The 20,137-nt window shown below is 43.8% G+C and overlaps 1 protein-coding gene across 1 annotated transcript in view; it reads left to right on the top strand.

The window, feature by feature from the left end:
- Nucleotides 1-20,137, top strand: part of USP14 (ubiquitin specific peptidase 14) — a 372,282-nt gene that overhangs the window by 260,430 nt on the left and 91,715 nt on the right. The window contains exon 13 of the mRNA XM_069219990.1: nucleotides 16,056-16,184. Within this exon, the coding sequence (XP_069076091.1) occupies nucleotides 16,056-16,184 (129 nt within the window). The remainder of the gene's footprint in view (nucleotides 1-16,055; nucleotides 16,185-20,137) is intronic.

Below are 20,137 nucleotides of genomic sequence, written 5' to 3'. Positions count from 1 at the left end.
CAGAGATTCAACAAGCAGTTCTCAATATGCCTTTTAATGAAAAAGAACTGTTCGGTCCAGAAGTGGACACAGCGATTGAGAAACTCAAAAAAGATACGGACACTGCCAAAGCCATGGGCGCACTCTACTCCCCGCAGAGCAGAGGGAATTACAGCACATTCCGTAAAACGCCCTTTCGAGGGGGATTTCGAGGTCAAAGCACACAAGCCAGCACCTCACAAGCCACACCGTCCAGTTACCAGGGACAGTATAGAGGAGGTTTTCGGGGACAATATAGAGGAGGGCAATTCCCTAGAAATAGAGGAAGATTTCAAAGCCCCAAAGCCCCTACTACTAAACAGTGACTCACAGGTCACTCACCCCCTCCACACAACACCAGTGGGGGGAAGAATAGGCCATTATTACAAAGCATGGGAGGAAATCACTACAGACACTTGGGTTCTAGCAATTATCCAACATGGTTATTGCATAGAATTTCTACAATTCCCTCCAAACATACCACCAAAAGCACAAAATTTAACAACACACCATTCCAATCTCCTGGAGATAGAAGTGCAGGCACTATTGCAAAAGAATGCAATCGAATTAGTGCCAAACACACAAATAAACACAGGAGTTTACTCACTGTACTTTCTGATACCAAAGAAGGACAAAACACTGAGACCAATCCTAGACCTCAGAGTAGTGAACACTTTCATCAAATCAGACCACTTCCACATGGTCACACTACAAGAAGTATTGCCATTGCTAAAACTACACGACTACATGGCAACTTTAGACCTCAAGGATGCTTATTTCCATATACCAATACACCCATCGCACAGGAAGTACCTAAGGTTTGTATTCAAAGGAATACATTACCAATTCAAGGTACTGCCTTTCGGATTAACAACCGCACCAAGAGTCTTTACCAAATGTCTAGCGGTAGTCGCTGCACACATAAGAAGGCAGCAAATACATGTGTTCCCATATTTGGACGACTGGCTAATCAAGGCCCATTCGTTCAAACAGTGCTCAAATCACACAAATCAGATCATACAAACCCTCTTCAAACTAGGGTTCACCGTCAATTTCACAAAATCCAAAATTCTGCCACGCAAAGTACAACAATACCTGGGAGCCATAATAGACGCATCAAAAGGAGTAGCCACTCCAAGTCCACAAAGAATTCAAAATTTCAACACCATCATACAACGCATGTATCCAACACAAAAGATACAGGCAAAGATGGTATTACAACTCCTAGGCATGATGTCATCATGCATAGCCATTGTCCCAAACGCAAGACTGCACATGAGGCCCTTACAACAATGCCTAGCATCACAGTGGTCTCAAGCACAGGGTCACCTTTTAGATCTGGTGTTAATAGACCGCCAAACTTACCTCTCGCTTCTGTGGTGGAACAACATAAATTTAAACAAGGGGCGGCCTTTCCAAGACCCAGTGCCACAATACGTAATAACAACAGATGCTTCCATGACAGGGTGGGGAGCACACCTCGATCAACACAGCATACAAGGACAATGGAACGTACATCAAACAAAACTGCATATCAATCACCTAGAACTTCTAGCAGTCTTTCAAGCACTAAAGGCTTTCCAACCAATAATAGTTCACAAATACATTCTCGTCAAAACAGACAACATGACAACAATGTATTATCTAAACAAGCAGGGGGTGACGCACTCCACGCAGTTAAGCCTGCTAGCACCAAAAATTTGGCATTGGGCAATTCACAACCAAATTCGCCTAATTGCACAGTTTATACCAGGGATACAAAATCAACTCGCAGACAATCTCTCTCGAGATCACCAACAGGTCCACGAATGGGAAATTCACCCCCAAATTCTGAACACTTATTTCAAACTCTGGGGAACACCTCAGATAGACTTGTTTGCGACAAGGGAGAACGCAAAATGCCAAAACTTCGCATCCAGATACCCACACAAACAATCCCAAGGCAATGCCCTATGGATGAACTGGTCAGGGATATTTGCTTACGCTTTTCCTCCTCTCCCTCTCCTTCCTTACCTGGTAAACAAACTCAGTCAAAGCAAACTCAAACTCATATTGATAGCACCAACTTGGGCAAGGCAACCCTGGTACACAACGCTACTAGACCTATCAGTGGTACCCTGCATCAAATTGCCCAACAGGCCAGATCTGTTGACACAGCACAACCAAAAGATCAGACACCCAGATCCAGCATCGCTGAATCTAGCAATCTGGCTCCTGAAATCCTAGAATTCGGGCACTTACAACTTACCCAAGAATGTATGGAAGTCATAAAACAAGCAAGAAGGCCATCCACCAGGCACTGCTATGCAAGTAAATGGAAGAGGTTTGTTTGCTACTGCCATATTAATCAAATACAACCATTACACACAACTCCAGAACATGTAGTGGGTTACTTGCTTCACTTACAAAAATCTAACCTAGCTTTCTCTTCCATTAAGATTCACCTTGCAGCAATATCTGCATACCTGCAGACTACCTATTCAACTTCCCTATATAAAATACCAGTCATTAAAGCATTCATGGAGGGCCTTAGGAGAATTATACCACCAAGAACACTACCTGTTCCTTCGTGGAACCTAAATGTTGTCCTAACTAGACTTATGGGTCCACCTTTTGAACCCATGCACTCCTGCGACATACAGTTCCTAACCTGGAAGGTGGCATTTCTCATCGCCATTACTTCCCTGAGAAGAGTAAGCGAGATTCAGGCGTTTACTATACAGGAACCTTTTATACAACTACACAAAAATAAAGTCGTCCTAAGGACCAATCCTAAATTTTTGCCAAAGGTTATTTCACCGTTCCATCTAAATCAAACAGTGGAACTTCCAGTGTTCTTTCCACAGCCAGATACCGTAGCTGAAAGGGCACTACATACATTAGATGTCAAAAGAGCATTGATGTATTACATTGACAGAACAAAAAACATCAGAAAGACTAAACAACTCTTTATTGCATTTCAAAAACCTCATGCAGGAAACCCAATTTCAAAACAAGGTATAGCCAGATGGATAGTTAAATGCATCCAAATCTGCTACCTTAAAGCTAAACGACAGCTGCCCATTACACCAAGGGCACACTCAACCAGAAAGAAAGGTGCTACCATGGCCTTTCTAGGAAACATCCCAATGCATGAAATATGTAAGGCAGCCACATGGTCTACGCCTCACACATTCACCAAGCACTACTGTGTAGACGTGTTATCCGCACAACAAGCCACAGTAGGGCAAGCTGTATTAAGAACATTATTTCAGACTACTTCCACTCCTACAGGCTGATCCACCGCTTTTGGGGAAATAACTGCTTTCTAGTCTATGCAGAACATGCGTATCTACAGCGACAGATGCCATCGAACTGAAAATGTCACTTACCCAGTGTACATCTGTTCGTGGCATCAGTCGCAGTAGATTCGCATGTGCCCACCCGCCTCCCCGGGAGCCTGTAGCAGTTTGGAAGTTACCTTCAATTAATTATATATGTATCATCTCAACCTTAAATAGGTGCATACTTAGTCACTCCATTGCATGGGCACTATTACTACAATTCAACTCCTACCTCACCCTCTGCGGGGAAAAACAATCGAGGATAGAGTCGACGCCCATGCGCAATGGAGACAAAAGGAGGAGTCACTCGGTCCCGTGACTCGAAAGACTTCTTCGAAGAAAAACAACTTGTAACACTCCGGCCCAACACCAGATGGCGAGCTATTGCAGAACATGCGAATCTACTGCGACTGATGCCACGAACAGATGTACACTGGGTAAGTGACATTTTCATTTCTCAGTTTGAGGATAGGAACAGCCTTGAAGTGCTTGAGATTTTTTTAAAAAAAAAAACTTCTGGAGGGTTTAGAACATAATACGCCAATTATTCTTTATGAATACAAATGAAATAAGACATTAGAGGGGCATCCTAAAAGAAAATATCAGATTCTACTCTGTTTGCTATTCCTCTAATAAGCACTGAGTCTAGGATTAGTGATTTGATGGTGTCAGAGGGCTGTCTTCTTTTAGAGAGATATCAAGTAGGTCTATGCTGAGTTTCCACAAACTAACCAATTTTGGATCAGATGATGGATGGGTAGCATTGTTAAGTATACAAGAAATTGTTAAAGAAAATAAAGAGCTTTGGTGGTCTTGTACCAAAATAAGCAGATATCTCATAAATATATATGTCGCCACTATTTTCGACAAGAAAGAGATAGTATATAGCTTATTTGAAGATCCGAAGAATATAAGTTTGGGGCAGGCATGCAAGTGGTTGTTAGAAAATATTAAACCAGATATTTTGATAAAAAATATCCAGGAATTAGGAAACTGAAGCACAGATTAAGGTATCAGTGAGTGCTTGGAAAGAGGTCAATAAATCAAGGGGGGGTGGTGTATGAAATCTCACAGTCCCCCACCAGTAGACTCTGAATTATCCCAGGGGGACTGACGCAACAGACTGGCAAAGACTCCAGTGAAGTGTTGCAACAGATCGCGTTACTCATGAAGGAGGACTCCTTGGTAGCTGAGAGTGGAGCTCAGGACTCCCAGGTGCTGCCAATGGTGCCTTCCAAGTAACATTGCTGAACTCCAAATCCCGGGGGTGCTTTTTCTGAACTCCGATGTATTTTCCTTTGTGCGTGGCCATATAACATTTCGGGTAGTTAGTCGCTTTTCCCACTGTTCTTTTTCTTCTGTTGAGTATGGGGGATCATTGGGTCAGACCTGACTGGGCTTCCTGTTAGGGCCTAGGGGTGGTCTGCCTCATGACAGATACTTCCTGTTTCCGAAGTATGGAGGTGTTCTGTATGTTTGTGTTTATCATTGTATTACATGTCTGCTACACACCTGACTTTCCACACACCTCATCTGTTGGTACTCACAAACTCCTACTGTATAAGTGACCTATCATCCGAAAGGCAAATGGACCATCTGCGGAAAGCCTCATGGAATGTCAGTGGCCTACTCGACAAGGTTGAGATGGGTGGTACATTTTGCATGCCAAGCGGGTGGGTGCAGATATCCTCCTCCAAGAGAAGCAGCTACTTGGTAATAAAGTCCCCTGCCTGGCTAGATTTGGTTATTCTCAGATCTTCCATTCTGGGTCATGATCGTACCACCAAGACCATTATATTGCTGTTACTGGAATGCTGTTTGGGGAATCCCTCATGTTTTTGTGTATTTATGCCCCCCACTCGGTCCTACTTAGGTGGAACAAATTAAATTATGAGGAGACCTGCCTCGGGGACTCATTGTGTTAGCTGGGGACTGGAACGGACTGGTAAACCCTACTATGAATCAGTGGCACCCTAGTGGAGTGCTCATTCTGGTGTGACGCCCTTCTACTCCTTCATCTCCACTTTGGGCTTCGTTGACGTGTGGAGGCCCCATCATATAACTGACGTGCCTTATACGTTCTTCTCTGCTGCCCATGGCTCATTTTTCCAGCTGGATTATTTCCTGGTTCCGCAGCCTTACCAACATGGGATTTTCAACATCACAGTTTTAGCCAGAGGGCTATCCAATCACTCTGATAGCTATGCGGCTCCGAGTGGGCTGTTGTTGCCCAGCCTTCCGCTGGCACCTTTCGCCTTCTCCATTGTGGAGCATTTTATCCATAATATTGCATCTACTCTCACCTGAGACGTCGAAAGCCTTGAAACCAACCTTAAAGGGGGTAGATATTAGTTATTGCATAAAGATGCAGCAGCATAAGTCTTGGTGGACCTAGAAACTCGGATGACTGTGTTAAACGACTGAAGTCATGAGGCAGATGGACAGGTGGCTTGTAGGCAACTGATTCTCTTACAGCACCAAAACAAACAGTTCCTGCTGGATGAGGCCAAACATTCCTTGTAGGTGTCCCAGAATCGATTTATCAATAAAATGCTTCATAGACTATCAGTGTGTTCCCCCATTCCTCCCTGTGCCCTTTACTCAGGACTCTTCCGGGACATTGCTCGCAGATCCTGAGAAGATAGTTGACAGTTCAGCTGCTCAGTTTGAAGGTGTGTATGCCTGTAGGGAGGGCCCTATCCTGGGAACACATTGTGGATTTGTGCAGGCACTCCCCTTCAAGATTCTTTCTTTCACAGACCCTGAGCCGCTGGACAGCGCTCTAACCGGGGCGGAGTTCTTTTCGGCCTTCGGGGAAGGACCTGGGACTCAATGGGTTCCCCTGCAAGTTTTTTATAAAACCTATATGCCCAAACTGCTGGACCTTATGCTGGCGGTGATCCACTCCCCAGCCCGTACTGCTGTCCTCCCACCCGATTGACGCCATGCAGAGATTGTGGTTTTCCCCAAACCTGGCCAGCTGACGAATAAGCATTCTTCATACTTCCCAATTTCTCAACTATACTGGGAGGTAAAGATTTTGGCTAAGGCATTTGCAAACAGGCCAGTGCGCTTGATCTCTAATCTGGTCCACCCAGACCAGGCTGGGTTTATGCCACCATGTGTCACTCGCCCCAACATTTGATGCCTCTGTGATGTACTGGCACTAGCTGACAGACTGGAGACCCAGCGTCGATCCTTTTGGCTGACATTGACAAAGACTTTGACTCCATCATTTGGGAATAGTGTTTTGGGGGAAACTTAGGCCTACACATCAGTTTATCGAAGTCCACGGTGTTCCCCATAGTGGGGGGTACTTCAGGTTCTCAACTGGGTTTCTGGCCTGCGCGAGGTGGTAAACGTTTTAGATATCTCGCCACATTCATATCCCCTAATGAGTCCCTAGGGTGGTCTCGTAATCTGTAGCTGGTTAGGGCTTGTCTCCAGGACAATTTCCCCCCGTTATCACTGACAGGCCGCTCAGCCATTTTTAAAATGGTGCCCCTACCCCGGTTCCTCTATCAACTGCAGAATTTCCTATATGATATTCTCCGACAATGGTTCAGTGAGTTGAACACCATCCTTACTGCTTTCCTCTGGGACAAAGTGAGGATCCCAAGTATTGCACTGGGTAAATGTTTCCAGTTCACCTACTGTTGGGGAATCGCTATGGCTGATTTTGAATCCTATTATTGATTATTGATCATCTCATCTTTTGATTGTTAGTGACAGCTGGTATGTTATTCAGAGAGACCCCACCTATGCATCTGAAAGGTGGGCGATGGGAGACACTTATGTTGTATCTTACCTATACGGAGGTGGAGACAAAAAGAGCCTTCTCTGGCGACAAGAGTGGTCTTTAATTTGTGGCGCTCCTCCCTCCAACAGATGGGGTGGTGGAATACATTGACGGGATAGACGCTTCTATGGAGAAGTAGCCAACGTTCGCAGGTAACTACACTGGGGGAGGGCATTTGTAAGTGAAACCTCATTGGGATTTCTACTCTCAGGAATGTAATGCACTGGGCAGTCTTAAAGTTGTTCCAGACTTTACACATCAAATATCAACCATAGGTATCTCCAACTCTGCCATGCATTGACCCCCAACATAGACCTGGTGGCTCTCCCTGAATTCAGTCCGCTAGAGGGCAAATTTCTAATGGACTTCCTGGCAGACCACAAGGTTGCATAGATATATCAAATACTCATATTCAATCAACTTGATACTTTTTGTGCCCACTGGGCTGTCTGGGAGGCAAATATTGGGGTTTTTGAGAACGAAGATTGGACGAAGGCACTAGAGGGATGCGTATGGCCACAATAGCGGCCCGGCTCCAGCTGATCCAGCTTAACTATCCTCACAAAATATATTGTTCGATGGCATGTGTAGCTGCAGATACACATGTTGTGCATAGCCCGCCATCTGGTGTTGGGTCGGAGTGTTACAAGTTGTTTTTCTTCGAAGAAGTCTTTCGAGTCACGAGACCGAGGGACTCCTCCTCTTTTGCTTCCATTGCGCATGGGCGTCGACTCCATCTTCGATTGTTTTCTTTCCGCCATCTGGTTCGGACGTGTTCCTTTTCGCTCCGGGTTTTCGAACGGAAAGATAGTTAAAAAATTGGAAAATTACGTCGGTATTGTTGCGTTCGGGATCGGGTTAGATAGAATCGACATCGAATCGTGAAGAGCTCCGGTAGCCCTTCGGGGTAATTTCGATTCCCCGTCGGGGCCTGGTCGGCCCGACCGCGTGTAACATCGAGGCTGATGGAACGGACCCCGTTCCGATTCTGCCCTAAATGCCACAACAAATACCCATATACAGACCAGCATTTGGTCTGTAACCTGTGCCTGTTGCCCGAGCACAAGGAAGAAACTTCTGAGGCCTGTCGTGCGTTTCGATCCCGAAAAACGCTCCGTGACCGGCGAGCCAGAAGATTACAGATGGCGTCCACGCCGACAGGACACCGAGAGTTCGAGGAACAAGGAGAAGAAGAGGAAGCCTTCTCTATCCATGAATCGGACTCGGAGGAATTCGACGTCCACGAAACAGTGAGTAAGACGTCGAAGCCAGCACACAAGAAAACAGACAAGGCCCAGGGGACGCCACTGCCAACAGGCCATGTCTCAACCCATAAAGTCGGTGACCGCCCATCGGCACCGAAAAAGGCCGAACTAGTGCCGAGATCGTCCGACTCGGGTCGAGACACAGGCACGCAGCAATCTCGGGACCGAGACAGTGCTGCCGACAAAGATCGACGCCGAGACAGCAGAGCCGAAGCTGCTCGACGCAGAGACAGCGGCACCGAGGAGGATCGACGCCGAGAAGTCTCGACTCCGAAAAAGAGAAAAGTCGCCTTGGAGCCGAAAACGAGTAAGGACATAGTTTTGGTGCCGAAACGACCGGCAACCGAGCCAACTACCAGCTCATATTCAGAGGAGCAATCACTGTCCTCTCAATTGCGCAAACATAGATTCGAGGAAGAGTTACAGTCCACTGAAGTAGACCACACTCAAAAGCGGATCTTCATACAGAGTGGAACAGGGAAGATCAGCACCCTTCCCCCTATTAGGAGAAAAAGGAGACTTGAGTTCCAAACACAGGAACAAGCACCACAAACAAAAGTGGTGAAGAAGGTAACTCCGCCACCCTCTCCTCCACCTGTAACTTACATATCACCGGCACAGACTCCGTCACACTCACCGGCTCACACCACCATGAGCCAAGATGACCAGGACGCTTGGGACCTATACGACGCCCCAGTGTCAGACAACAGTCCGGAGGCGTATCCTACCAAGCCCTCACCACCAGAGGACAGCACAGCGTATTCACAGGTGGTAGCTAGGGCAGCAGAGTTCCATAACGTGTCGCTACACTCGGAACCTGTCGAGGATGACTTCCTTTTCAACACCCTCTCCTCCACCCATAGCACCTACCAGAGCCTGCCTATGCTCCCAGGAATGCTAAGGCACGCAAAGCAAATCTTCAAAGAGCCTGTCAAGAGTAGAGCAATAACACCAAGGGTGGAAAAGAAATATAAAGCACCGCCCACAGACCCTGCTTTCATCACCTCACAACTGCCACCAGATTCGGTTGTAGTAGGGTCAGCTCGCAAGAGAGCCAACTCTCACACATCAGGCAATGCACCACCTCCGGATAAAGAAAGCCGCAAGTTTGACGCAGCCGGAAAAAGGGTCGCAGTACAAGCTGCAAACCAGTGGCGCATCGCTAACTCTCAAGCGCTCCTAGCGCAATATGATAGAGCCCATTGGGACGAGATGCAGCACCTCATCAAGCATCTACCCAAGGATTTACAAAAAAGGGCGAAACAGGTGGTTGAGGAGGGACAAAACATCTCCAATAACCAAATACGCTCCTCTATGGATGCAGCGGACACAGCTGCAAGAACAATTAACACAGCAGTATCCATAAGAAGGCACGCGTGGTTACGAACATCTGGCTTTAAACCGGAGATACAGCAAGCGGTGCTCAATATGCCATTCAATGAGCAACAATTGTTCGGACCTGAAGTGGACACGGCAATTGAGAAGCTAAAAAGGACACTGACACTGCCAAGGCCATAGGCGCACTCTATTCCCCGCAGGGCAGAGGCACTTTCGGGACCTTCCGCAAAACAACCTTCAGAGGGGGGTTTCGGGGTCAGGCCACCCAAGCCAGTACCTCACATTCAACACCGTCTACCTACCAGGGACAGTACCAAAGGGGAGGCTTTCGGGGCCAGTACAGAGGAGGACAGTTCCCTAGAAACAGGGGAAAATTTCAAAGCCCAAAAACACCTGCAACCAAACAGTGACTCACAGGTCACTCATCCCCTCCACACAACACCAGTGGGGGGAAGAATAAGTCAGTATTACCAATCTTGGGAGGAAATAACAACAGACACTTGGGTCTTAGCAATTATCCAACATGGTTGTTGCATAGAATTTCTCCAAATCCCTCCAAATATACCACCAAAAACACAGAATATATCAAAACAGCATTCAGACCTTCTGGAAATAGAAGTTCAAGCATTACTGCAAAAGAACGCAATAGAACTGGTACCAGGTACACAAATAAACACAGGAGTTTACTCACTGTACTTTCTAATACCAAAAAAGGACAAAACACTGAGACCAATCCTAGATCTCAGAACACTAAACACCTACATCAAATCAGAACACTTTCACATGGTCACGCTACAAGAAGTGTTACCATTGCTAAAGCAACAAGACTACATGACAACCTTAGATCTCAAAGACGCGTATTTCCACATACCGGTACATCCCTCGCACAGGAAATACCTAAGGTTCGTATTCAAAGGAATACATTACCAGTTCAAAGTATTGCCGTTCGGTATAACAACCGCACCAAGAGTCTTTACAAAATGCCTAGCAGTAGTAGCTGCACACATCAGAAGGCAGCAAATACACGTATTCCTGTATCTAGACGATTGGCTAATCAAGACCAACTCACTGACAAAGTGATCACACCACACAGATCAGGTCATACAAACCCTCTAACAAACTCGGTTTCTCCGTCAACTATGCAAAATCACACATTCTGCCGTGCAAAGTACAGCAATACCTAGGAGCAACAATAGACACAACAAGGGGAATAGCCACTCCAAGTCCACAAAGGGTTCAAAATTTCCTAAAAGTTATACAAACCATGTATCCAACACAACAAATACAGGCAAAAATGGTATTACAACTCCTAGGCATGATGTCCTCATGCATAGCCATTGTCCCGAACGCAAGACTGCACATGAGGCCCTTACAACAGTGCCTAGCATCACAATGGTCACAAGCACAGGGTCACCTTCTAGATCTGGTGTTGATAGACCGCCAAACATACCTCTCGCTTCTATGGTGGAACAGTATAAATTTAAACAAAGGGCGGCCTTTCCAAGACCCAGTGCCACAATACGTGATAACAGATGCTTCCATGACAGGGTGGGGAGCACACCTCAATCAACACAGCATCCAAGGACAATGGGACGTACATCAAACAAAGCTGCATATAAATCACCTCGAACTGCTAGCAGTTTTCCTAGCGTTAAAAGCATTCCAACCCATCATAACCCACAAGTACATTCTTGTCAAAACAGACAACATGACAACAATGTATTATCTAAACAAACGGGGGGACACACTCGACACAGCTGTGCCTCCTGGCACAAAAGATATGGCAATGGGCAATTCACAACCACATTCGCCTAATAGCACAGTTTATTCTAGGGATCCAGAATCAACTTGCAGACAATCTCTCTCGAGATCACCAACAGGTCCACGAATGGGAAATTCACCCCCAAATTCTAAACACTTACTTCAAAATGTGGGGAACACCTCAAATAGACTTATTTGCAACGAAGGAGAACGCAAAATGCCAAAACTTCGCATCCAGATACCCACACAGGCAGTCTCAAGGCAATGCCCTATGGATGAACTGGTCAGGGATATTTGCGTACGCTTTTCCCCCTCTCCCTCTCCTTCCATATCTAGTAAACAAATTGAGTCAAAACAAACTCAAACTCATACTGATAGCACCAACATGGGCAAGGCAACCTTGGTACACAACACTGCTAGACCTATCAGTAGTACCCCACGTCAAGTTACCCAACAGGCCAGATCTGTTAACACAACACAAACAGATCAGGCATCCAAACCCAGCATCGCTGAATCTAGCAATCTGGCTCCTGAAATCCTAGAATTCGGACACTTAAACCTCACCCAAGAATGTATGGAAGTCATAAAGCAAGCTAGAAGACCATCCACTAGACACTGCTATGCAAGCAAATGGAAAAGGTTTGTTTGCTACTGCCATAATAATCAAATTCAACCATTACACGCATCTCCAAAGGATGTAGTGGGTTACTTACTACACTTACAAAAATCGAACCTGGCCTTCTCTTCCATTAAAATACACCTCGCAGCAATATCTGCATACCTGCAGATTACCCACTCAACTTCACTATTTAGGATTCCTGTCATTAAAGCGTTTATGGAAGGCCTCAAAAGAATTATACCACCAAGGACACCACCCGTTCCTTCATGGAACCTCAACATCGTCTTAACAAGACTCATGGGTCCACCTTTTGAACCCATGCATTCTTGCAAAATACAATTCCTAACCTGGAAAGTTGCATTTCTCATCGCCATCACATCTCTAAGAAGAGTAAGTGAAATTCAGGCGTTTACAATACAAGAACCTTATATCCAAATACACAAAAATAAGGTAGTCCTAAGAACCAATCCTAAATTTCTACCAAAGGTTATTTCACCGTTCCACTTAAATCAAACGGTAGAACTACCAGTGTGCTTCCCACAGCCAGACTCGGTAGCTGAAAGGGCACTACATACATTAGACATCAGAAGAGCACTAATGTACTACATTGACAGAACAAAAGAAATCAGAAAAACAAAACAACTGTTTATTGCATTCCAAAAACCTCATACAGGAAACCCAATATCAAAACAGGGTATAGCCAGATGGATAGTTAAGTGCATCCAAATCTGCTACCTTAAAGCAAAAAGGGAGCTGCCCATTACACCAAGGGCACACTCAACCCGAAAGAAAGGCGCAAGCATGGCCTTCCTAGGGAATATTCCAATGCACGAGATATGTAAGGCAGCCACATGGTCTACGCCTCACACATTTACTAAGCACTACTGTGTAGACGTGCTATCCGCACAACAAGCCACAGTAGGTCAAGCCGTACTAAGAACTTTATTTCAGACTACTTCCACTCCTACAGGCTGAGCCACCGCTTTTGGGGAGATAACTGCTTACTAGTCTATGCACAACATGTGTATCTGCAGCTACACATGCCATCGAACTGAAAATGTCACTTACCCAGTGTACATCTGTTCGTGGCATTAGTCGCTGCAGATTCACATGTGCCCACCCGCCTCCCCGGGAGCCTGTAGCCGTTTGGAAGTTATCTTCAACTTTGTACATTTGTAAATATATTACTTAAACCTTAATTGGTACATACTTATTCACTCCATTGCATGGGCACTATTACTAACACACACAACTCCTACCTCACCCTCTGCGGGGAAAACAATCGAAGATGGAGTCGACGCCCATGCGCAATGGAAGCAAAAGAGGAGGAGTCCCTCGGTCTCGTGACTCGAAAGACTTCTTCGAAGAAAAACAACTTGTAACACTCCGACCCAACACCAGATGGCGGGCTATGCACAACATGTGAATCTGCAGCGACTAATGCCACGAACAGATGTACACTGGGTAAGTGACATTTTCATTACGGAACATAGACTCTGGCGCATGAGTGCAATAGCATCACCGACCTGTCTTCATTGTGGCGCTGGGGAGGGCTAATTTATTCCCACTGTGTGGGGCTGTTCCACTCTACAAAAATACTGATGTGGGGTGGCAGCCTGTTTGGGCAGACTTCTCGTTTGGTCGCTTCCCCTGGACCCAATCTCACCCTACTATAACATCTCACTAACCATTTGGATGGTTATAGATACCGATTGTCTCTCTTGTACTTGGCCAAGACCTTAGCAAAGCAGGACATAGCACAGGAGTGGAGCTGCCACTCCCCCGTCTTAATGGTAGGGAAGAAAGATATGGACCATTGTATGGTCTGGTTGGGTGTGGTGGGATATGTCCGTGGAGACATTTATAGTTTTCTTTGTGCTTTTATTTGTCATTTGTTGGATAATTGTTGGCCTTATGGTCTTTGTTTACTGCTTAAATTGCAAAATCATTAAAATGTTTTAAAACAAAGAAATCAATGATTTAAACTTAAAAATAATCAACATACAGTGTTTGTCAAAATGGCTAACACCTGTATAGAATACCTGTATTTTTCCACAAACTTAAGCTAGCGCAAAACCTGGAGTATTTTATATGTTTGGTAGACTTTGGGAATTGGATTCATATTGTGGTGTGCCAAAGCTAACCCCGATCTGTATTGAGATTTTTAACTGCATTGAGGAGAAGCTCAGCAAGAAAATATCATGGAATCACATAATTGTAACTGTGGAACATTTGCACAGTAGGAGAACAATATATCACCTGTATAGCTAACTTGGTGGTGAGATCCATGATAACACTACACTGGAAAACTGAAAATATTCCTAGTTTTAGTGACTGGAGAAACAAAATGATAATGGTATGGAGAAGAGATATATGCAGCAAGAATAGGTGCATTGAAAAATGGCTATATGGTTGCATTAGTAATGTAGAAAACACTTGCCCGATTTGTGGGTGAGAAGGAACTGAGAGAGAGTACCAGAATCTCCCCAACGAAAATTGATTGGAACTATTTTTGGTTCATCACTTTGATATACAAATATTTTATTTTGGCGTTAGCATGTTTGTATATATTTAATAATAATGTATGTTTTTGTAATTCCTGATTTAAGACATAAAATAAAAAAAGATTGGTCATACGATCCTTTGTGCTAGTTCACTCTGATTCCTTCCAGGGTTCACAAAGCACCTGGACAACAGAGTTAATAAGTTAAATAATTAAGCCAGAGCCTACGAAAAACTATCTCCCTTAACCCAAAAAAAGCCACATTATTTACTGACAAGGTCACAACCATTTTAGCAGCCCACCGGCTTCCCAAAAACACAACTCTCCTTATGCTTTGGGAGTGGTTTTAAAACACTCTTACTACAAAAAACTGTCACTTACGGGAACCACAGTAGAAATATAACTGTTTTTATATCAAATACACTTTCATGCAGCGTCTTAAAAGTTGGGAGCTTTTCAGTCCTATTATTTCATCTTTACCTGTGCCCTTGCTCATCCCCCGTCAATGTGTATTTATCGAGCATAAGCCTGCATGTTCCAGCATGCAGAAACAGTATGTGCTACAGCTGTTACTGGGATCTCAGACCCTTTTGTCCTAGAAATGTCATACAAGAGGTTTCCATTCTGTATGCACTATTACTATTAGTTGTCCAGGGTGCACAAAAGGTGCTAATTATAGAGATTTTGCATGCATGGAACACCTTTCAAAATTGTTTTGATTATTTATACAAAGTAAAAGTGGGTGGGGGAGCAATCTTCCTTTTGAGATGTGAACTTCGTTCTGTATTTGTTTGACACAGTTACATTCACTTTGACTGCAGGGGAGTGCTGCCTGTTTTTCAAAAAGATTGTTGGAGTAAGGTTATTCATAGCAAGAAAGCAGGTTGGTGCCACAGTATGGTGATAGAAATGAAAATCAGATGTAACAAGCTTTTGTTGCTCAAAGTTAAATGCATTCCTGGTAGAAAGTCAGCAGCGTGACCACCCTTCTTCCCCAGGACAGAAATTTGATGTTATTTTATTAGAGATTAAGGTGTATATTACCACTAAATTGAAGATGTAACCTTGCATACGAACCCACAGAACTGGCAACCATTTCTAAAGACCATAGATTGTTTGGGTGTATTTGAGATAATTACAAGCAGCTGAATCTGATTTGTTGTATGTTGCTTAATATTATTGTATGCTTTCGGCAGGACGACTTTACTTTGTGAGCACTAGTAATATGCCATAGAAGGATGATACATTCATTCTGTTATCGTTATTTTGTGAAGAAAGAGAAAATCAAATAAAGATTAAAAAAAAAAAAAAAAAAAAAGATTCATGACAGGCCAACTTCAGTCAAATAAGTTTTAAAAATCTGCAGAATTATACATCTGCATTTATATAATTCTGCAAATCTTTTTTTTTTGTTTTGCTTTGTCCTTAGGATGTTAAATTTCCTCTTATGTTGGATGTCTATGAATTATGTACGCAAGAACTTCAAGAAAAAATGATACCCTTTCGATCAAAATTCAAGGATCTTGAGGACAAGAATGTAACTGGGCAGAAAAAGATTGTAGGTATTAAATACATTTACCATTATTTATTCACAGTTACAAGCATTTTCATCATGAGAGCATTTTGGATCAAACAACTTTTTTTGAACCGGATTAATGTAAACTTTATTGTCTTTTGTAGGTTTTTGTTTGGGGAGGAGAGGAGTACAGTTGGCCTCACCCCCCTCTTCTGACATCTTCATGGTGTTTTTACATTGTTTTGTGTTTTTTATTTCACTCAAGAAGTATCACAAATTATGATGTCATTCAAAAGAAAATTGGTTCCACCCAAATAAGCAAAGGCATTGAAATTATGTCTTCTGGCCTATAGAAATATAAACCAAATAGAAATGTACTTATATCGCAATGTAATAGTTTGAAAAATAAATCTTTCATGTGAACACAGCCTGTCTTGAGCTGAAGAGCGACATTCATCTGCAAGTCATGCATTTTTTAGAGTATCTTCATTAATTTAAATTAAAAAGATATTTAACCGTCATAGGTCTATCCCACAAACACTAGATGAATGACTACAGAATATATTCCCTCCTTATTATGACAGTCTTCGTTTCCAAAACAGGGTTGAGGGGACTTGGATGCACCCCACACTTTTAACAATGATCATGGCAGTATCGGTAAAAATACTTAGACAGATGTCAAACTTATCATATATTGTCCGAAGGCGGTTTTGCCACTGTGTGGTCAGCAGATGTTGCAAATCCTCCACATTCCTTCTCAGTGTTGCATGGAAATTTAATTTCATGTCCGGGTGAGGTCTTTGGTTCTCACTCTGATCCAGTGTCCCCTTGTCCTCTTCTTAGGATTTTTCATCATGTTTCTTCTTCTAGCTATTCCCACAACTTTAATAGGGACTGTGTTTGTAGCATGTGTGTCTGTAGATACACATGCTTAACATACTGCTGCTATCTAGTATTGGCTTGAATCTGTGCAAGTTGTTTTTGTTCAAAGAAGTCTCTCACGTTATGAGATATGGTGTAACTTTTCGTAGTGTACATTGGAAATAGGCACTAACTCTGTTGGTTTGTCTTTTTTTTCCCCATATTTGGTTTTGAATGTTCAGAGTGAGCACAGAGTTCTTTGTGTCCTGAGCACGTTTTTTTGTTGGCCGTTGGGTTACCTTTCCAGCACATTGTTCAGGATTCGTCCTAGCACTGGTACCTTAATTTCTCCCACACATTAAGAGTTTTGGCAGCACGGAAGGCAGTTGTTGACGCCCCAGATCGTCGAGGGCTTTGCACCCCCCGGGTGGCCAAGAAGCACTGCAGTGTTGGAATGGACCTCCTTTCAGAACTGTTGTTGCTGCCACTTGGAATATCCCTTGGCACACCAGCACAAGATGTGCAATCTTTGCCTGCTGCTGACCATAACTACACTCCTTGTCCATTGTACCTCACCTTCGAAGCACTTCGGGTATCAAAGGGAATGATGCTGGGCACACACAAAATTATAAAAAGCACATAGGATACAATTTAGGATGGAAAGCAGAACACAGCAGAAAACATAGGTGAAAACCATCATTTTACTACAGTGCAATACCATGCTTGTGATTGTGTTCTGCCCAGAGGTACAGCAGCACCATATAGCACTACCGTTTGTCAGTAGAAGAATAGCCTTCATTGGGTGCTAGCCACGCATCATCGTCCAGCAAGCCCACAGCTACTGCCTGGAATTTCACACCACCCCTCCAAATAACCCACCGTACTGGCACAAAATTAGTAAGGATGATCACCAACTAATGCTGGAGGATGTATTGTGCTTTTACAAAATAGCACACTAATGATAGTGATGGCACATCAAAGGGAACAGGGATCATACTTAATGCACTCTTACATCCAAAAAATATGGAACTCTGCACCCAATCCTGTACTGAATCAATACTTTAAATCTGACCACTTCCTGGTGATAGTTCTACAAGATGTCTTCCTGCTCCTAAAAGCAGAGAACTGCTTGGCAACCACCAATCAATCTCAAGGGCATCTACTTTCCCTTTCCTGTAGATTAGGCTTATTACCAATATCTAAGGTTTCTGGCCAGGAGAAAATATTGTCAATTCAAGGTGTTGCTATTTGGAGTTGCAGCAGCCCAAAAAGTATTTGCCAATCATTTAGAGGTTGTGGCTGCATACGTATGACCGAAAGTCGTCCGTTTCCATTTCTGATTTACTTGCTGTAAATTGGGATATTCAACAAGTTGTACAACTTTTCCACAGGCTAGCATTAATAATCCATGCTAAAAACTCCCACCTGTTTCCACTGCAAACATAGGATTTTCTGGGAGCGACATACAGTACAGTGATGGGTAAAGCTTACTCCAGCATTAAGAGAGTTGATATTTCAGAGGTTGTTTCCCTTTTGCTTGATGTCACATACTCTGTTAGTGAGAATGGTAATGCAGTTATTGAGATTAATGCGGTCAACTTTTGATCAGGTTCTCAAAGCAAGACTACTCATGCACCCTTTATGGAAATGTCTTGCCAGATAATGGTGACAAGGGACTGACTGTTCGAAGGATGTACTGTTTGTGGAGCTCACTGCTGAGCATAATTTGTAGTGGTGGAGCAAGAAAAACCTTCTTACTGATCAAAAGGTTTCTTGACCCACAGAACCAGGTGACCATCCACACTGAAGTGCCCTTCACAGGTTGGGGGCCTCACAAGGGTGATCTGTTTATTCGAGGACTGCTGTCTGCCCAAGATTAGATTTTTCACATCTGTGTGTTAGAGCTGATGGCAGTACATATATCACTTTGCACAGGGAAAAGATTAACATGGGAGCAGGAGGAGAAACACACTTGAAGAGAAGAACACTGAGCGTAAGCAAGAGAAAAGTGGACTGAGCCAATGGAGGATAATCACATGAGAGAGCAAGAAGCACAAGAAAATGACAGCAACAAGCAGAGAGGGGGGAAAACAAATGGTAGGAACAGGGTGGGCAGGAGGAGACGTACACAAGGGAAACACAGAGTGCAAAAGTGTGGTGTTGAAAATGGCCCTCTTTACAGGGTCACCCCCAAACCATTTGCCTTCCTCCTCCTACTTTTTTGCTGGATTTTTGCTTGTTGGCCTTAGGACTGTGCACTTTACAACTGCTAACCAGTGCTAAATTGCTTGTGCTCACTCCCGTAAAACATGATTTGATTGGCATACACCTGATTAGCATATTTGATTTACATGTAAGTCCCTTGTAGATTGGTGTACCATACACCCAGGGCCTGTAAATTAAATGGTATATATTGGCCTGCCGCACTTACTGTTCCACCCTCTTAAGGAGAACTTTAAAACATGTCCCAGGCCTGCCATGGGAACCTGAAGGCAGTGTGCCACTGCCATGTCGAATTGGCATTTGAAACGCTTGCTAAGCCTTAAACTCCACTCTGCTTTTATTACATATGTCACACCTAAAGTAGGTCCTAGGTTGCTCATAGGGGCAGGGTGTTGTATAATTAAAAGGTAGGGCATGTCCTCGTAGTGAAAAACTCCCAAATTTGTTTTTCAGTACTATGAGGCCTACCCCTCCCATAGGAAAACATTAGGGATTCCTTATTACATTTATGAATCAAATCTGTTTATTGACTTTTCAATTATAAAACATTGCATACGCAACACATCAAAGTATTACCATTAGGTTCATAGACAGCTTACTCCATGCGCAACGATAGAAAAAAACCTTAAATACAAAATACAACTTTGTTTCCCCACCGCTGGCTGACAATACAAGAATCAAACAATCTCAGGCTCCTTTACAATATAGTTCTGGTCCTATATATATATCTCCCTAAAGGTTTGCTCACATCCACTCAATTCAAATCCAGAACCCTCAAGTAAGTCGGACATGTCAGTTCTGAAAACTCCCCAGATAGAATTTGTAAGTATGGTTGCCAAAGTTCGTTAAAGTCCCCGCTCCACTGCTGAGAAGTCAGGGTGAGCTTTTCCATAGCGAGGATAAACCAGAGC

The sequence above is a fragment of the Pleurodeles waltl genome, chromosome 2_2 (genome assembly GCF_031143425.1).
Source record: "Pleurodeles waltl isolate 20211129_DDA chromosome 2_2, aPleWal1.hap1.20221129, whole genome shotgun sequence".
Lineage (NCBI taxonomy): Eukaryota > Metazoa > Chordata > Amphibia > Caudata > Salamandridae > Pleurodeles > Pleurodeles waltl.
Note: the sequence above shows the minus strand (reverse complement) of the source record. Positions and strands in the feature narration are given on the sequence as shown.